This window comes from Elaeis guineensis, chromosome 5 (assembly GCF_000442705.2).
Source record: "Elaeis guineensis isolate ETL-2024a chromosome 5, EG11, whole genome shotgun sequence".
Lineage (NCBI taxonomy): Eukaryota > Viridiplantae > Streptophyta > Magnoliopsida > Arecales > Arecaceae > Elaeis > Elaeis guineensis.
The window spans coordinates 22,654,797-22,672,602 of NC_025997.2; the positions used below are offsets into that span (position 1 = coordinate 22,654,797).

The following is a 17,806-nucleotide window of genomic DNA, read 5'->3' on the forward strand; positions in this document are numbered from 1 at the left end:
AAAGAGAGCAAATTTGAGAAGCATATTTATCAAAAAAAATAGACATTTGTCAAAATATCATAAATATTAAATAGTACACCTATTAATAAGAAAAGACATATTTATCAAAATATATATAAAAACTTTTCTATCCTTTCTTAATCCATTTATCCAAATAAAAATAAAATATATATTTTTTTATTTATTTTTTTAATAAAAATTTATTAATTTATTATTATTATTTTTTTTTTTTTGACAACCCTCGTATACCTTCAATCCAAACGAAACGATTAATCAGATGCGTTCGGGTACCCAGCGGGCGTCCCAAATTTAAATGGGACAAGTTTGAGGTTTTTATTTAATTTCGTAATTTGGGATGCGTTCGGATAGTAAGATTTTTGACGGATTCTGATACTGGGCAAATTTTGTGGGTGTAGCGGCCCTAGTTCAAGCGGCCGCGACCGATCTCTCTCCTCCTCTAATGGCGTTTCGAACCCTGAGATTTCTGGGTTTTGTCCCCCCTCTTTGCAGAACCACGTACCCTTTCTTTCCCTCTTTCTCCCCTCGGTTTCTCTCCATAAATCTCCTCGAGGAGGCTTCAAGTGCCTTCGAACCATCACGTCCCACGGTGTCCGAGCGACTCGTCCTCGAAGAGCTCTCCGATCTCCTCTCGATCGACCTTAAAACCTCGAATCCTCGCGCTTTTGCGGCGAATCCAGCTCGAGAGTCGCCTCCAGCATGCGTCGGGGATCGCCTCCTCTCAGCTGAGGAGAAGCTCAGAGGGGTTTTCCTTCAAAAACTTAGAGGTAAATCCGCTGTCGAATTCGCCCTGTCATCGACCGGTGTTGATGTCACGGCAGATATCTTCGCAGATGTATTGAACAGGGGAAATTTAGGAGGTGCGGCGATGGTTTTGTTCTTTAATTGGGCAGTAGAGCAGCCAAATATGTCGTCTTGCGTTGAAACCTATAATGTAATGCTGAAGGCATTGGGAAGAAGAAAATTTTTTGAGTTTATGGAAGAAATATTGGTTCAGATGAAGAACAATGCGATCGAACCCAATTCAGAAACTTTAGAGATTGTAATGGATAGCTTTGTAAGGGCTCGACAAGTGTTTAAGGCACTTCACTTATTCAGTAGATTGGAAGAGATTGGAGCTAAATCTGATTCGGTGTCACTTTATATACTGGTAAAGTGTCTCTGTCGTAGATCTCATGTCAAGGTTGCTAGTTCTTTCTTCAACAGAATGAAAGGAAAATTACCCACTGATAACATGTCATATAATGAAATCATTGGTGGGTGGGCCAAGTTTGGTAGAGTTGACAAAATTGAGAGTTATTGGACAATGATGATGGCTGAAGGATTGAACCCTGATAACGTTACATATAATCACCTTATTGAGGCATTAGGAAGAGTTGGCCGGACTGATGATGCTATTCATGTCTTTGAGAAGATGGAGGAGAAAGGTTGTGCTCCAGATACCATGGCTTATAATGCGATGATTTCTAATTTTATTTCAGTTGGAGATTTGGATAAGTGTATTCAATACTACAAGGATATGTCTGAAAAGAATTGTCTGCCAGATATTCATACATATAACAAATTGATTAGTGCTTTCCTTAGAGTTAGAAGGGTGGCAGATGCTCTTGCAATGTTTGATGAGATGTTGAACCAAGGAATTCTGCCTAATACTGGCATGATTACTGATTTCATTGAGCCTTTGTGTAGTTTTGGACCACCTCATGCTGCTATGATGATTTATAAAAAGAGTACAAAAGTAGGTTGTAAATTGTCTATGAAAGCTTATAAGCTTTTGCTGATGAGGCTTTCGAGGTTTGGTAAATGTGGGATGGTGCTGAAGATCTGGGAGGAGATGCAAGAGAGTGGTTATGCTTCTGATAAGGAGGTTTACAAGTTTATCATCAATGGACTTTGCAATGTAGGGCAGGTTGACAATGCTGTGCTTGTGATGGAGGAGTCACTGCAAAAAGGCTTGTGTCTTGGAAAGGTTGTTTATAGCAAACTGAACAGAAAATTGCTGGAGATGAATAAGGTGGAGACTGCATACAAGCTTTTTCTGAAGGTCAAAGTTGCACGAGTTAATGCAAACACACAGAATTTTTGGCGTGCTAATGGTTGGCATTTTTGAGCTTGGCATCCAATTCTACTTGTTCCTCTGCAGTCGTAAGTAATCATTATCCTCATTAGATGTAATGTAGTGTTTTGCACTTTTACTCTCCTCTAAAATTTTAGCTGCTTATATTGGGTATGATAGTTATGTTTATTTAGAGATACCTGTCTCAGGCATGTTAAAAAATGCATAACAGTTCATGGAATGCTTCTTTTGGCTAGTTGATGGTCATCTAGTATTTCATCAGGGAATTTATTTGTGGAACAAAGTTAAAACATATTTTTCTAGTTGCCAATACAATTGACAAATCAATAACCAAGAGATAGTTCAGAGTTCAGACTTTATTGGGACCATTTTTAGCAATTTAGGTTAGTGCATTATGTTAAGAGGCTCATCTATTCATGCTTTATGTTTCTAAATTCATTATCCTCCCATTATATCTTTTGGTGTATGTTCTAAAGGTGAGCTGTGGATGTGGAGGATCCTAAATACAAGTCATTTTAAATACATCACTGAATTCTGGAATTATTTATGTCATATTTTGAACTTAGCTAACATTATTTGATACATCCTCCAAGTTTTGATTGATTAATTGATAAGGGAAGGTTCAGCTGTAGCTACATTCAGGTAGGTCAAATTAGAAAGAGAAATATATGAAGAGAAAAATTCTTTTATTGGAATTTACATTATGATTAAAAAAGCACATCTTGAGAGTGTTGACTTTGGACATTATCTTAATTGCTAGCCAAAATCTAATTGCTAATATCTCTTTCTTTTTCATTTTCTGTTCTAGTACCTATTTGAGGAGATATCCAACAATTATATGTCATCAAAGTGCTAAAGTCATGATACTATATATGGAAAGCTTGTCACTTATCTGCTTGAATGAGAACTGTGTGTGTAATTTTGTATTGAAATGGCTCTGCATCACCATCATAATGCAATAATTTTTGTGACTTTTGTCAATTACTATATCTGTAATTACATTTGAACCTGATCTTGTTTTTTATTGATTTATTTGACATCGATCCATCTGCTTCTATCAAGATATGTGATTTTTCTACATACTCGGCTATCTCTTTAGTGACCCCTAGGTTTTTGGATGAGGCATCAAGTTGGTACTCTATGTTTAGTTCCCTAGAGGACTAATTGTTTTGTTAAGAGTCTTTCTTGTCAGGTCGGACTTTTTGGACTTCTTATTTGTATTCCATTTCCTCCTTCTTTCTTTCTTTTTTCTTTGTATTTAGGCAGGCTTTAGTTTGGTATTGAAGTCAAAGTAGGACTGTAGGACCAATTCTTTGGCTAGTTGGCAACTTCATAGGTGTTTTTGAGGACTAGGTTTGATTAAGAGGACTGTAGGCTGGCCATTGCAGAAAGACTTTGTGGACTATCTGGGAAATTCTTCTCCTATTCTGACTAGGAATAGTGTTAAATCTTTTATTGGTTATAGGTTGTGGAAATCTTATTACAGTCACCATAGTTGTGTTATAGAGCAAATTAACGGTCTATGAGGGAAATCCAAAATTTGTAACCTCTTTGAGAGCTCAAATCACGTGGTTTGTCAACCCTGTCCTTTCTAAGCAAGCAAGGTGGTAATTGTAGCAAGAGTGATTTACTCATAACCTGAAGATCAATAAGGTTTCAGCAAGGTGTATAATAATTTTCTCATCAGCTCTTGTACTTTTCCTTCTTATGTTGAGTCATGGTACCACATGCATTTATCCTATGGATTAATCTACTAAGATTTGTATTTTTGACTTGGTCATGCCTTCTCCTTCATGCACATAAAAATGATGTATCACATTGTTGTTTTGCATATTATATATTCTACCTAGCAGACACTCGATCTACTAGATTATGTTGTGTGCTGAAACTCTCTATCTCTCTCTCTCTCACACACACACGCGCGCGCGCGCACACACACACTCGTCCAATATGTGAATGCCATATAGGAGCTTAGTTATGTCCTTAAATTTGTTTCAGGTTATCTGCTTAACTTGCTGTGTTCAATACAAAGTCTTAGGCTTGACATGTTTTAAATGATAACGTGGTTCACTGAGTATTATTATATCAATGTAATCCATGCATTTTAGATGTTATGATTGTGCCTGTTTGGTTAACAGTCATTGACAGCACTGTGAAATGTTAATGCCGTATTTTGGTAACTTGTTTATGCCATCTTAGGTTGCTGTTATTTTTTTTATTTGATCACTGCTGAACACTTATAATGTGAAAACTGTTCTTTCTAAATTATATGTTCTACCATTTCAACACTTCCGCAGGAAAGTTGGTTGTATATCATTTCCTCTATTACATTTTTCTGATGTTGCCACTTGCCATCTTGCAATTATTCCTATAATATTTGAATTCAGACAAAACTAATTTGGTGATGCTTCACATGTTATCTTTAGCAATTCACTATTTCATGATAAGATAGTATTTGTATTAAACTTACAATTTGTATGCATGTATGTATTATATTTAAATATAATTCTATTAATTCTGAAATGCTAAGTGCCCTTATCAAACAGATCATCTCCTGGAAATATCACTGCCTTCCTTTATCCAGCGAGCTATTTCAATAGAAGCTTGGTTGAGAGACATATTGGATTATAATTTTAATTCATCTCAAGCTTTTGCAGTTATACATGGCACCTGTATAAGCTAGAGGTAGTCTAATCTGGATCCATATTGACCGGTAGCATGCCTCATCTTTCATTTTCTCATAACAAATACAGTTGGAATTGTCACGACAAGCAGCCTTCTTAAGTAATTGATGTTCGTGATATCTTCATCAAGAGGTGCAGAACATGGGTTCTTTTATGATATGCTTGCATCCTCATATTTTTGCTATTGGCCCTCATTCTTTACTGGTAAAGGTACCTAGTTATCACTCTGCTGCATTCCTGTACTCTAACATTTGCCTTATTACCAGTTGCATTTTGTGGAATGAGACCTATGATTATACTGTTATCTAGGTTTTAAATCCTGTGCGATGGGACTATTCTGGTTTTTCCATATAGCAAGATGCGCTGCCATCCCACCCCATCCCGATATTTGGGATAGAGAATGTCCTAAGACGTCCCAATCGGAATGCTGGGACATTAATGAGACAGTCTTTTCCCAATATATGGGATGGTACCCCGTTCCAGTGTCTCATGGGACATCCCGCAGGGACCTGAATCCTTGACCGTCATAATAGAAGCCCAAACTCATATGCATAGTCTTGATCATTTATGCTAATGTAACGTTGCTGTGATTGCTGTGAAGTTGGTTTATGGCATGACTTTAACAGGAAACTTTGTCTCCCAGCTTTTTTTTGGACTAATTGTTTGGGTGCTCTCCTTGCCAAATATATGCAGTACAAGCCAGTTGAAAAAGGTGATATGTTGAAACCTTGTCAACCTTGTTTTCTTGAGCAAGTCCGTCTTGCTCCACACTTGATATCGTTCCTCTTCTTCAATCAGCTAAGCATTTTGTGGAAGCCAAAATAACTTGTGTATTATATTCTTTTGTTATAGTGACTGGTGTCATGGTGAATGGTAACCAACATGCCTATAGCAAAGTTGTGGTGCAATTGAGTACATTTTATGCATGCTATTAAAATGATGGGCCACTTTGTCAATGGTTTCAGTTTATTGCACTTGCCTATGTGTTAGGTTTACATCAATAGAAGTCATTTCTTAGTTTTATTCTCCTCTAGGTTATATAGATAGAAATAATGCAAGTCTTTTCCGCTTCAGATCTTGTTTACTGATTTTAAAAATTCATTTCAATCATAGAGTTTGTGGTGATTATGCCAACATTTGAAGTGCAACTTGAAATTCATTTCTGGAGGTGAGTTTTGATGTACATGGAAGCTTTCATTGTTTTGATATCATCTCTTTCTTTCTTTTCCTCATTATAATTATTAGATCAATTTGTTTATCAAAGTCCATGCTTTGATCCAAAGTGCATGGTAACCAACAATACGCATCTCCAAGGCTCCTTACTTCTATACAGCTTGGGTTTCAAATAGTACTGACTGATTGTAGCAGTTATTTCTGTGGCTGTTAAGAGAGCACAGAGAGTTTTGAGAACCTTTATTTTCATGTAACAGATAAACAGGAGCCCTGCTGTTGCATTCAGCCTCTTCTTCTACCCATTTAAGACATTCTAGGAGATCGAACTTGGCTACAGAGGTATTTTATACTTTTATCTAGATCACGCATTCCTTTGAGTAATAAGCTTTTCCATATTTCTCTTCCTTCTTTTGGATGTTGTAATTATCAATACAAAGTAATATGTTGAACACGTCTTCCATTCCTTGTTCACAACTAATCTATACTGAGTTATGATGTATAATCTAATGTTGTTCTTTGGTAGTTCTGTTTCTCTTTTATTTCTTTTTTTTTTCTAGAAAAAGAGAAAAAGCTTTAATCATTACTCTGACCCAATATTGATTCATTGTCATGATTATGGATTTATGAGCTTTTGTAAACTTCAGGTCTGCAAGTTTTTGGAGGTCTTAAGGTCATCATTTTTTCCAGAGTGTGGACCTAAGCCAAAGGAAGATTATGTTACGGTGAAGCATTTGCCAAAAATTGAGAAGGAATATGATGATAATAGATGTTGTGCATGCTATTGGTTTAATTGTTGCAATGGCAACTGGCAAAAAGTATTTCATTATATATCTTGCAAGTTCCAACCTCTTAGTTGGGTTAACTAGTTTGCATATTGTTTTAAATTTTCAAGAGCATTACCGTGTTCTCAAATTTAAGTTATGGAAAAGCCTACATGCTACATGGAGCATAGATCCATTCGCATGATACAATCATGCAGTGCCTGACAGAAAGGTGTACGTAAATACGATACACAACAACATAAAACTTCTGAAAACCATTTTTTGTCTCATTTTCTTACATGCTGAAACTTGCCTGGACCTATCTTTGCCTTATAACTGCTCATCCAAGGCTATCCTAGATAGCACTAGTCTTGGAGGCTCATAGAGGCTGCTGGCTTGTGCAGTGCTGGCATCTCTAATCTGTTACGTGATTTGATAGCATGGATTGGTCCTTTTGAATTTACTTTGTTTGGTGAATAGAGAATAGGCTGTATGGTTTACATTGCTGACAACAACCTTCCTTGGGATCTATGTAGAGGAGAATTTTGGGTTGTTTTAAGCTACAATTGCTGCTGGCCTGGATGGGCACCAGCTGGTGATCACATGGCTATACGTGGAAATGTGTTCCTCATGGGTCCAATGAGCAGGGTGCATGCAGTTGAGAAATATGCTGGCTGGGCTCATCTTGGCCAGCCATGGTAGCAGCCTTCTGTGATGCAGACTGCACACATTAGCAATCTGAACAAGAATGGTTCTGAAGCAAGGGAGTTGTCCTTCTAAATTTTTTAGGAAGCAAAAGTGATTTTAAAGCTTTTATACAAAGTAATGTCAAAACAATGAGATATGTGGATTTTAAAAGTGGGGAAAAAAAGCTGAGGTCCTGTTTGGCTAAGCTTTTAGAGTGCCAGAAAGTACTTTCTGACCTTTGGAAAGCATTTTGGGGTAATACAGTGATGTTTGATAAAAAATCGAGAAGCTGTTTTGACTTTGCCAGAAAGATGAAAATGTCTATTTGAGAAAAATTTTATTTTAAAGTTTTGTCAAAAGTATTTTCTAGCTAATATTGGAAAGCTGTTTTGATTTAAATAATTTTTTTTAATGACAGAAATATTCATTAACAAATCTCATAATTATATCATATTATATTATTATACTATAAATATAATATAATAATAAATTAATATTATGATATATTATAAATATATAATATAATCTGTTCTAGTATTATTATATTATGAAAATATAATTTAATATAACAATATTTATTAATAATATAATATTATTATATTATAATAATATAATATAATCTGTTTTATTATAATTTATTATTAAATTAGATTATAATCCATTATATTATATTAAATTATATATTACATCATAATTATAAAGATATTATATTATAGTGTATATTATATTATATTACATTATATGATAATAATATTATACAATAAAATAATACTTTAAAATGTAATAATATTTATGTTATAGACATAATATAATCTATTATAATATTATTATATTATAATAATATAATATAATTTGTTATATTATAATTTATTATTAGATTAGATTATAATCCATTATATTATATTACATTATATGATAATACTATAATATAATTATATCAGAATAATATAATATAATATGTTATATTATATGATATTATATTATAATCTATTATTACATTAGATTATAACTAATATATTATATTACATTATAAATTATATTATAATTATATTATATTATTATGTTATATTATATGATAATAATATTATATAGTATAATAATATTTTAATATATAATATAATATTATATTATTCTCTACTATACAATACTATGCAAAGTTTTTTATTGTCCTTTTATCATACCAAAAGTACTTTTTTATTTTAGTTACCAAACATATGATAAAGTTTCAAAGCACTTTGTAAATGTGGTTACCAAACAGCAAATAGCTTTTCGTAAAAGCTCTACTTTCAAAAGTTCCAAAAGCTCTACTGCCAACAGCAATCCCAAACAGGGCCTAAGTAACTCTTTTTTATTTTTTTATTTTTTAAGTTGGTTGGCAGTTGGATATACTAACAAGTAGCAACTAAAGATGATGGTGCCGAAGGTAATTTGATGCACCAGGAAGCTAGTGCAAGAGCAGCATCAAAAATTTGTAGTGGGTGTGGGCTGTGTGGCAACTTAAATCACGGGTCCTGGCAACCAAACTAAGGATCACCATTTATTATAAAAAATGCATATATGTTACTTTTTGACGTTATAGTCTGCTGTAGTGTGTCCATCATGCACTTCTTGCTTTACATTTTTGTCCTTATAATTTTCCTTTTCTCCAATGTTAGTTTAGGTTCCTCTGTCAACTGAAATATCCTTTAATAAGATGACTCTAATAATTCATTGTAGTGCATCTGTTATAGTTTCCATTTCGAGGTGATCGTATTTTGACTTTTCAGATTACCTTAAATGAAGGAATTATTCAAAAAGGGACCGAGTAAAATAGTAAGAAAAAACAAATGAATGTTGCATGACATTTTCTGATAAACAGGTTGAACAGTTTCATTTTCCATGATATCTTGGTTCCAGAGCATGTGGAATTTGTTTGCTGCTTTCACATTTTGGACCTGTTGTATGATCATAATAAACCAGATTCATGATCTTATCTTGAAGTTTTCTTGTTTGCTGTTTCAATTGGCAAATCGCTATGATTTTATAATACTTTGTTAAGGCCTGAGACAATGTCACATATAACCTGCAGTATATATTAGCATCAGTAAAAAAGCCTATTTCAGCATAGGTTGCAATGACTCATAACTTCAAGATTTTGCAGGCATTTATTATTTGCATATTCATTATTAACTGAAAAAGGAAAGCAAAATATTACAGGTTATTCCTATGTGTGTTCTCATATCCTGTATTATAATCATGGATAAAATCACTGTAATTTTTTTCCTTGAATGCGTGAGTACATGGTCTGAATACTTCACCAAAATTAATGTTATTTATGTACTTTGAGATGATTCTGCATGCAATCATACATAGATGTGTGTATCATCCCCAGTCATTCTATGGTGACACAATCTTCAACTAAAGCCCTGCTGCTGTATATGTTATATAGTTTTCATCTCTTATATTGTGTTTGTCTATATCAGTGTCACATGTCAGCTGATGAGTTGATTGCATCTTGTTTTATAGGTCTGGGCTGTATTGAAACCAGTGTTCCTGGCTTTACTGGAGGATCCTTTTGATACAAAACTAGCAGACATTCTTGTTTTTGATGTGCTGCCATCTTCTGATGGAAATGGTGAAGGCAGGGTTCTTCTAGCAAAAGAGACAAGGGAACATAATCCTTTGTGTTTTGGATTTCAGGTAAGTTGCTTTAAATCAAGGTTCACAATCTTGGTACCAGACCTTGTACTAATATCATCTTGGTGTCGATATGCCTAGGTTGGTTTCGGTGTACCTTTACCCAATGTGCCCCCCCGCAATGCATACCATTTGATATCAGTATTGTATGCTATGCCCGATATGCACTGGTATGAACTGATATGGTGTACCATGCTTTAGATTATTCTGTCATTATGATTTATATTTTCCCCTTTTGGCAAAATCAGCAATCTGCATTCAATTTCATTACTCATCTTCTATGGATTCTTATTTTTCATAAACTATTCTATTCAAATCCATGATATTAACATGTCAACTCCAAAGCACAAGAAGACTGGACCTTCACCAAATAATGCTTCTTCGAACTATATCAGTCCTTATCAGTGACCTATGATCGAAATATGCTTATCATCAAACATTCAAACCTAAACCCACATGCAACTTTCATCGATGTTGATATCCTTATTTGTTTTAATGATCTTGGCAATAATCAAAAATTTAGTGCACCTGATCTTGCCATCGTGTTTGTCTAATGACTATTGGAATGGATCTGTCTATATTCTCTTGAATCAAGAAAATTCTCTGTTCATATGAAAATATTTTTTTCGCGCCAAATGATACAATGTCAACAATGAAGATTTTACTTCATGAATGACATTTGGTTAACAGCAAGAAGCAAATCAAGTACATAGACATTCTAAAGTCATGTTGATGCATAAGATGCTCCGTAGCATCATTTTACTCCCTACATAACATAACGGAAATTGATCAGGACATTAAACAATGCTGCCCTGAGGGTTATGACCTTTTATGCATTTAACTGGCCACAAATCCAAATCGAAACTGCACCCTGGTGTTATGCCAACCTCAAGCTACTAGCCATTTTAATGGCAGGGTCAAGTTGTCAAAATCTCCCAATGGCTTCCAAAACATGGATAAGTGCCCACAACTAACAACCATAATTTGCAGGGTAGTGGATGGATTTTCTATCCTAACTATCTATCCAATTAAGGCCTAACAACCTACTACACTAGAGTCTAATGGCCTACTGGATTCAGGCATACCAATCTATAGCTTCGTCTCTATATAAAGAGATAACTAGAGGATCCTAAGGTAAGCAAGCAAAATACACTCATTGAGAATAATATCCATACTTTCTCCTATTTTTTCTCTTCTTTCTTCTCTGTTCTCAAGCTCTGGCTTACTTAAGCATCGAAAAGCCCCCCATCGAAGCATCTCCGACGCGTGCGGGCTTCCATTGCAAATTTTCCCGGAGGAAGTGTCTCTTCAACCAGACCTAAGATTCACATCGGCGGGCAACCGACATCAGTCTAGAGACTTGCAACAACATGCTTAATTTGCCATGTACAATGCAAAGTCTTAGGCTTGACATATTTTAAATGATAACATAGTTCACCGAGTATTATTATGTCAGTGTAATCCATGCATTTTAGATGTTATGATTGTGCCTGTTTGGTTGATGGTCATTGACCAGCATTGTGAAATGTTAATGTTGTATTTTGATCACTTGCTTATGCCATCTTTGGTGGCTGTTATTTATTTTATTTGATCACTGATGAACACTTATAATGTGAAAACTGTTCTTTCTAAATTATATATTCTACCATTTCAACACTTCTGCAGGAAAGTTGGTTCTATATCATTTCCTCTATTACTTTTTGCTGATGTTGCCACTCGCCATCTTGCAATTATTGCTATAATATTTGAATTCAGACAAAACAAATTTGGTGATGTTTCACATGTTATCTTTAGCAATTCACTATTTCATAATAAGATAGTATTTGTATTAAACTTACAATTTGTATGCGTGCATGCATTATATCTAAATATAATTCTATTAATTCTGAAATGCTAAGTGCCTTTATCAAACAGATCATCTCCTGGAAATATCACTGCCTTCCTTTATCCAGCGAGCTATTTCAATAGAAGCTTGGTTGAGAGAGATTGGATTATAATTTTAATTCATCTCAAGCTTTTGCAGTTATACACGGCACCTGTATAAGCTAGAGATAGTCTAATCTGGATCCACATTGACCGGTATAGCATGCCTCATCTTTCATTTTTCATAATAAATACAGTTGGAATCAGCACGACTGGAAGCAGCCTTCTCAAAGTAATTGATGTTCGTGATATCTTCATCAAGAGGCGCAGAACATGGGTTCTTTTATTATGTGCTTGCATCCTCACATTTTTGCTATTGGCCATCTTTCTTTACTGGTAAAGGTACCTAGTTATCACTCTGCTGCATTCATGTACTCTAACATTTGCCTTATTACTAGTAGCATTTTGTGGAATGAGACCTATGACTGTACTGTCATAATAGAAGCCCAAACTAGTTTTAGGATTTCATAGGTATAGTCTTGCTCATGTGCTAGTGTAATGTTGCTGTGATTGCTGTGAAGTTGGTTTATGGCATGACTTTAACAGGAAAATTTGTCTCCCACCTTTTTTGGACTACTCTTTTGGGTGCTCTTCTTGCCAAACATGTGCAGTACAAGCCAGTTGAAAAAGGTGATATGTTGAAACCTTGTCATCCTTGTTTTCTTGAACATGTCGATCTTGCTCCACACTTGATATCGCTTCTCTTATCGAATTAGCTAAGCATATTGTAGAAGTCAAAATAAGCTGTGTATTATATTCTTTTGCTATGGCACCTGGTGTTGTGGCAAACGGTAACCAGCATGCCTATAGCAAATTTACGGTGCGATTGAGTACATTTTATACATGCTATTGAAATGATGGGCCACTTTTTAAATGGTTTCAGTTTATTGCACTTGCCTTTGTGTTAGGTTTACATCAACAGAAGTCTATTCTTAGTTTTATTCTTCTTTAGTAGAGCTGAAACCTGATTGGATACTGGCATATCCATATCCATATTTGTTTTGTGTGACAAATACAAATATGGATACGATATTATTCGGATGCAAAAATTGATATCCATATTTGTTTTAAACAGATACGGACATAATTCGGATATTGAAAGTATGGATATAATTTAGATAATTAAACTTTATGACTACAGAATCAATAATATTACTAAATAGATGATCAATCAAGTTAATCATATTTTTATATAGTGGTATATTTTTCTTAAATAAGTACTATATAAAGTTTATAGGGTTACATGTAGATTCGGATATGGATCGGATAGTTGTCTATCCATCTCCATATTCATTTTTCTTTCACGAATATGGATACGAGTATGGATGTTAGTCAGATCCTCAAATTTCTGTCCATATCTAAATTGATTCGGATACGAAAAGGATCCAGATGGATAATATCTATACCACTTCAGATCTTTCACTTCAGATCTTGTTTACTGATTTTAAAAATTCATTTCAATCATATGGTTTGTGCTGATTATGCCAACATTTGAAGTGCAACTTAAAATTCATTTTTGGAGGTGAGTTTTGATGTACATGGAAGTTTGCATTGTCTTGATATTATCTCTTTCTTTCTTCTCCTCATGATAATTATTAGATCAATTCGTTTATCAAAGTCAATGCTTGATCCAAAGTGCATGGTAACCAACAATGCACATCTCCAAGACTCCTTCTATACAGCTTGGGTTTCAAATAGTACTGACTGATTGTAGCAGTTATCTCTGTGGCTGTTAAGAGAGCACAGAAAGTTTTGAGAACCTTTATTTTCATGTACAGATAAACAGGAGTAGTCCTACTGTTGCTCTCAGCCTCTTCTTCCACCCATTTAAGACAGATTCTAGGAGATTGAACTTTGCTACAGAGGAATTTTATACTTTTATCTAGATCATGCATTCCAAACTGATGTTGGTCTGGCCTAAAATAAATATTTTTCTGTGCATAGTTGATTTATACCTCTTGTTTTAATCAAGATACAAAGGTTAATTTCAGCAATATGTCGTTGTATCAATATTATTTTTTCTGGACTTATTGAATAAATAAAACATCATTGATTTTTGTTTAATTCTCAACTCCTTTTTTTTTTATGTAGGGAGGCACATCCCCATGTTAATATACCCTTAATATGATGAAACAATAGTTATATAAATGTGTATAGTTTAAACTGATCGAGCTTATTGAGATCAACTGCAACTTCGTCCACCATCATTATCTTGTGTGACTTTCATTTCTCCTACTTTACCGCGTTGCTGCACTTGGTTGATTTTATTATCAAATATCATATCGAATTGGCTTTCCAAGCAATAATCTTGATATATAAGCATTGTGAATTTGGGAGAAGTTGAATGCAATCTGCCTATCCTGTGGCAATTGTGATCTTAGGCATGCAGTATGAACTTCTTTGTATCATGTGTGATATTTCATTGAATCCTTCCATTTTCATTTCCCGTGTGCTTCCATTTGCATTGCTTCAGTTGGCATTAATAAGGTAGAAACAGCAATACTGCTAGTCATGGTTTGAAAACGTATACACACTATTACCATCTTCAATTAGTAGGCTCCTAACAGAATTACGGGCATGATGTCACCTTTACTTATTGACTGTTCTACATTGCCATACCTTTGAACCATGACTTCATGTTATACACTGCCTTCATTTTTTTCAGTCATCCACCATCCTGCACTTACAGACATGCTCTTCCTATTACATGGTTTTCTAAAACCATTTTTTTTTTCTTTAGGTAAGTGGGAGAATTGTGCCCCACTTTGTCCTGATTGAGAAGATTCTGAGGTCCGTATTAAATGAATGTGACTCCCGTAACTTCTTACTGGAGTTGGCTTTGATTCTATGCGACGGACTTATGTTACTTTTTGAGGTCACTATTCATAAGTACGCTACTACATCAAGCATTCTGGGCAGCTGCTAAGAGCTTGAATGAAACCTGTAGGAAATGCAACCTCCTTTGCAAACGTTGGTTCCTGTGTGGAGGGCCATGTGTACTGCTACCAATTGCAGCGAAGAAATTATTGAAGCTCGCATGCGACGGGAACACTTTGCGACTAATGTAAGTTCTGGCACACCAAGGGAGATTGATCATATCTCAGAAGTTAAATAGCAGTGCTATATGCTGCATATTGCAAAGCAAATGTTGTTGCATATGTAGATTAGCATGTCATTCTGTGGAACCAACCTGTGTTCGGTGCAGCTTGTTTATAGACAAAAGGAGAGGGCAAACTCTTGAGGAACGTGGTTCCTTCAATGATCACCGATGAGTTTAAATGCTATATATACAGTTTGGTTTGTCTTCAGCGCTAACGGGCTGAGGCTGATAGTTCAGTAGTAAACTTTTACCCTTTTTAACCCTCCTGAAATTATGTATACTATTTTTCTTTTTACATCCCCCGGTCCCCGCTGCCCGGCCTTTTTCTTTTCTTTTAATTTTTTTATTTTATGAAGTGAGAGGCCAAGTTATGTATCCTAATATCCTGTTGAACTCTTGTATTAAGATAGAAGGCAAAATACATTCTCTGGCTAACACGTATATCCCCCCCCCCACCCCCCTTTTTTTTTTTTTTTTTTGTTAAGAAGACGTATATCCCTTTAACATGCTTATCATTTTAACGGTAGTGCCTCACATTTTCACCATTTTCCAGATTTTTGTCGTTTTCCGAAGGTTTCGCTGAAATCAAGTTTAGTATCAGCTGTCGAAGACAATTTTCCTGGCCATCGATCTTGTGAAGCATAGACATTATACGTCTTTTTAAGCGCAGCATTCTCGCCACTCGATCACCCTGTGCACCATATGCCTGTTTTCTGTCGGTATTGTTATGCATCTAGGTTCTGTTTGCCTAGCCATTGTATTACCAGACAGATAGATCTTTCTTTGGAGCCTGGATTTTTTTTTTTTTTTTTGGTTAGGATTAAACTGAAAATTCTGTAGGATTTGTTGATTGGGTCAGAATAATCTGGAAGATAGACAAAACATCCTGAAATAGCTTATAAACTAGATCGATCACAATCCTATAAGGAAAACAAAAAAGTTGTAAAGCTATTTCTGGGCAACAAAAATGTGTTGGCCCAATCCAGAAATTCTATAAAATTTGAGCCCGATTCTTCAGTAAAATCCAAAAAGACCCTTTTTAAGTATCAACATTTCCTGATTACCTCTCGAATAAACACAGTAAAAAGAGAATATTATTCTATTTTGTTCTATAAAAAGTACATTAGGAATATCAAGATAATAATGGGATTACAAACATCAAGAGATAGATGATTACGAGTAAAACAGATTAACCAATATAATAACATATTAATGCCTTTTCAATAAGTTATTGTTAAAATAATAGCAATTATTAGTCATATTGACGCCCCAAACACGAGATGATATGACTTCCTCGAGAACCATGTCCCGCGCCTGAAAAAGGCTCAAATCTAATCACCTTTACAGAAGGCATCATTCAAAAGCCTGATCCGTTGACTCCACAGCAACTTATTTTGATTGCAATCCCAACTCCCGATCCAGCCGGGAATCCAGCCCAACCAACGCAAACAGAGTTCGCAAGGCCGCGCGTAATTAGAACGCACCAACCCGCCAAATGCATTGTTGCTCGTTGGTTATGCTCATTACTGTGAGCGGAGGTTGAACCCAAAACCAAAACAGATCACTCAGAGAGGCACGTGGCGAGCAAATGGGAAAGAAGGCACAGCGAAAGCGACTCGACAACTAACGAAAATGAGGCCAAAAAATACTCCACTTTCGCCTCAAATTCCTTCACGTTTCCACTTTTAGAGGGGAAAAAAAAAACAAACAGCAAACCCCAATAACGAGGAGATCAAGCCATGACCCACCAAAAAAAAAAGGGGAAATAAAAACGAAAGCCAGGGAGAGATCGAACGGTGCCGGCACTCAGGTAACAAGGTAGATGGGCATTGGCGTCGGGGCGGCGGCGGCGGAGGCGGAGAACCGGTGGCCGTCAACGAGGTTGAGATCCCGAAGACTGAGATACGGGAGCCCCACCCCCCCGACCTCCGCCGCAGCCAGCGGCCCGGAGCTGGGCCGGCTGGTGCGGCACGGCGTGGTCGACCCCCCACTCTCCGTCGCGTACACCGGTCCGGACACCGCCCGGTAAGGAGAGGCGTAGCTCTTTGGACGGCGGCAACCGGACCCAACGTCATCGTCGCCACCGGCCTTGGCGCGCTTCCAGAAGAAAAGGGCGGATTTCCACCACCAGCGGCGCTTCTTCCGGGACTTGGCGTCATCCTTGGAGATGGGCTTCTGGAGCTTGAAGTGGAGCGCGTCCAGCGACCGCGCTTCGTTCCTCTTGCTGTGTCTCCGGGCCTCCTCTAACACCTTTAATTCAGAAAAAAAAAGAAAAGAAAAGAAAAGTGAGGACTAGAATGAGGAGAAGAAAACATATGGGGAGCAGTTAGGCGATGAACCTGGAAGTAGTCGATCTGGGGATCGAAGCCGTAGTCACTGTAATGCTGGGGCTCCGGCATTGGGAGTATTGGGGATTTGCTCTGTTTTTTCTTCTTCTACTCTTTCCTTCCTTTAGAGAGAGAGAGAGGTGGAGGAAGCGGATGGCTCTTCAGCCCTTCTTATTTTCTCAGGGGTTGGGGGTCCTACGGCACGGGAAATGGCCGCGGGGATTCCAAAAATGACCATGGTCGTTGGGCTTAACTGCTGAAAGGCCGGAGCAGGGGAACGTGGCCATGTTCGTGTTGGTGGTCCCCCCGACTTAATAGTGCGGTCGGTGGGAAACGTCTTTCTATCGTTTTGGAGAAAGATAAACGGATTCGTTGTGGAG

At 36.3% G+C, this 17,806-nt stretch overlaps 2 protein-coding genes across 28 annotated transcripts; one reads left to right on the forward strand and one right to left on the reverse strand.

The window, feature by feature from the left end:
• The first annotated feature begins 319 nt into the window (after positions 1 to 319).
• LOC105045141 (uncharacterized) lies at positions 320 to 15,536 on the forward strand. Of its 27 annotated transcripts, none has more exons than XM_073257706.1 (8): positions 322 to 2,163; positions 4,642 to 5,947; positions 6,210 to 6,291; positions 9,906 to 10,079; positions 10,158 to 10,246; positions 11,991 to 12,341; positions 12,546 to 12,629; positions 14,740 to 15,536. In XM_073257706.1, the coding sequence occupies exon 1, from the start codon at positions 461 to 463 to the stop codon at positions 2,126 to 2,128; it is 1,668 nt and encodes a 555-aa protein (XP_073113807.1). In that variant the 5' UTR covers positions 322 to 460; the 3' UTR covers positions 2,129 to 2,163; positions 4,642 to 5,947; positions 6,210 to 6,291; positions 9,906 to 10,079; positions 10,158 to 10,246; positions 11,991 to 12,341; positions 12,546 to 12,629; positions 14,740 to 15,536. The 27 variants fall into 27 exon arrangements, with proteins under 27 accessions (XP_073113811.1, XP_073113824.1, XP_073113825.1 ...); XM_073257716.1 differs by having other exon boundaries at positions 12,091 to 12,341; XM_073257715.1 differs by having other exon boundaries at positions 12,100 to 12,341.
• A 1,187-nt stretch (positions 15,537 to 16,723) lies between these two features.
• Positions 16,724 to 17,594, reverse strand: LOC140857789 (uncharacterized). The gene is made up of 2 exons (XM_073256980.1): positions 17,439 to 17,594; positions 16,724 to 17,349 (listed from the first exon to the last, which is right to left on the reverse strand). Exons 1-2 carry the CDS (start codon positions 17,496 to 17,498, stop codon positions 16,906 to 16,908), a joined length of 504 nt encoding a protein of 167 aa, XP_073113081.1. The 5' UTR covers positions 17,499 to 17,594; the 3' UTR covers positions 16,724 to 16,905.
• Between the last annotated feature and the right edge of the window lie 212 nt (positions 17,595 to 17,806).

Excerpts from the sequence above, each read along its gene's own strand:
- LOC105045141 (XM_073257710.1), top strand. The coding sequence starts at position 461 with ATGGCGTTTCGAACCCTGAGATTTCTGGGTTTTGTCCCCCCTCTTTGC.
- LOC140857789 (XM_073256980.1), bottom strand. The coding sequence starts at position 17,498 with ATGCCGGAGCCCCAGCATTACAGTGACTACGGCTTCGATCCCCAGATC. Across the intron at positions 17,350-17,438 it reads CCCAGATCGACTACTTCCAG|GTGTTAGAGGAGGCCCGGAG; the intron begins GTTCATCGCCTA and ends TCTGAATTAAAG.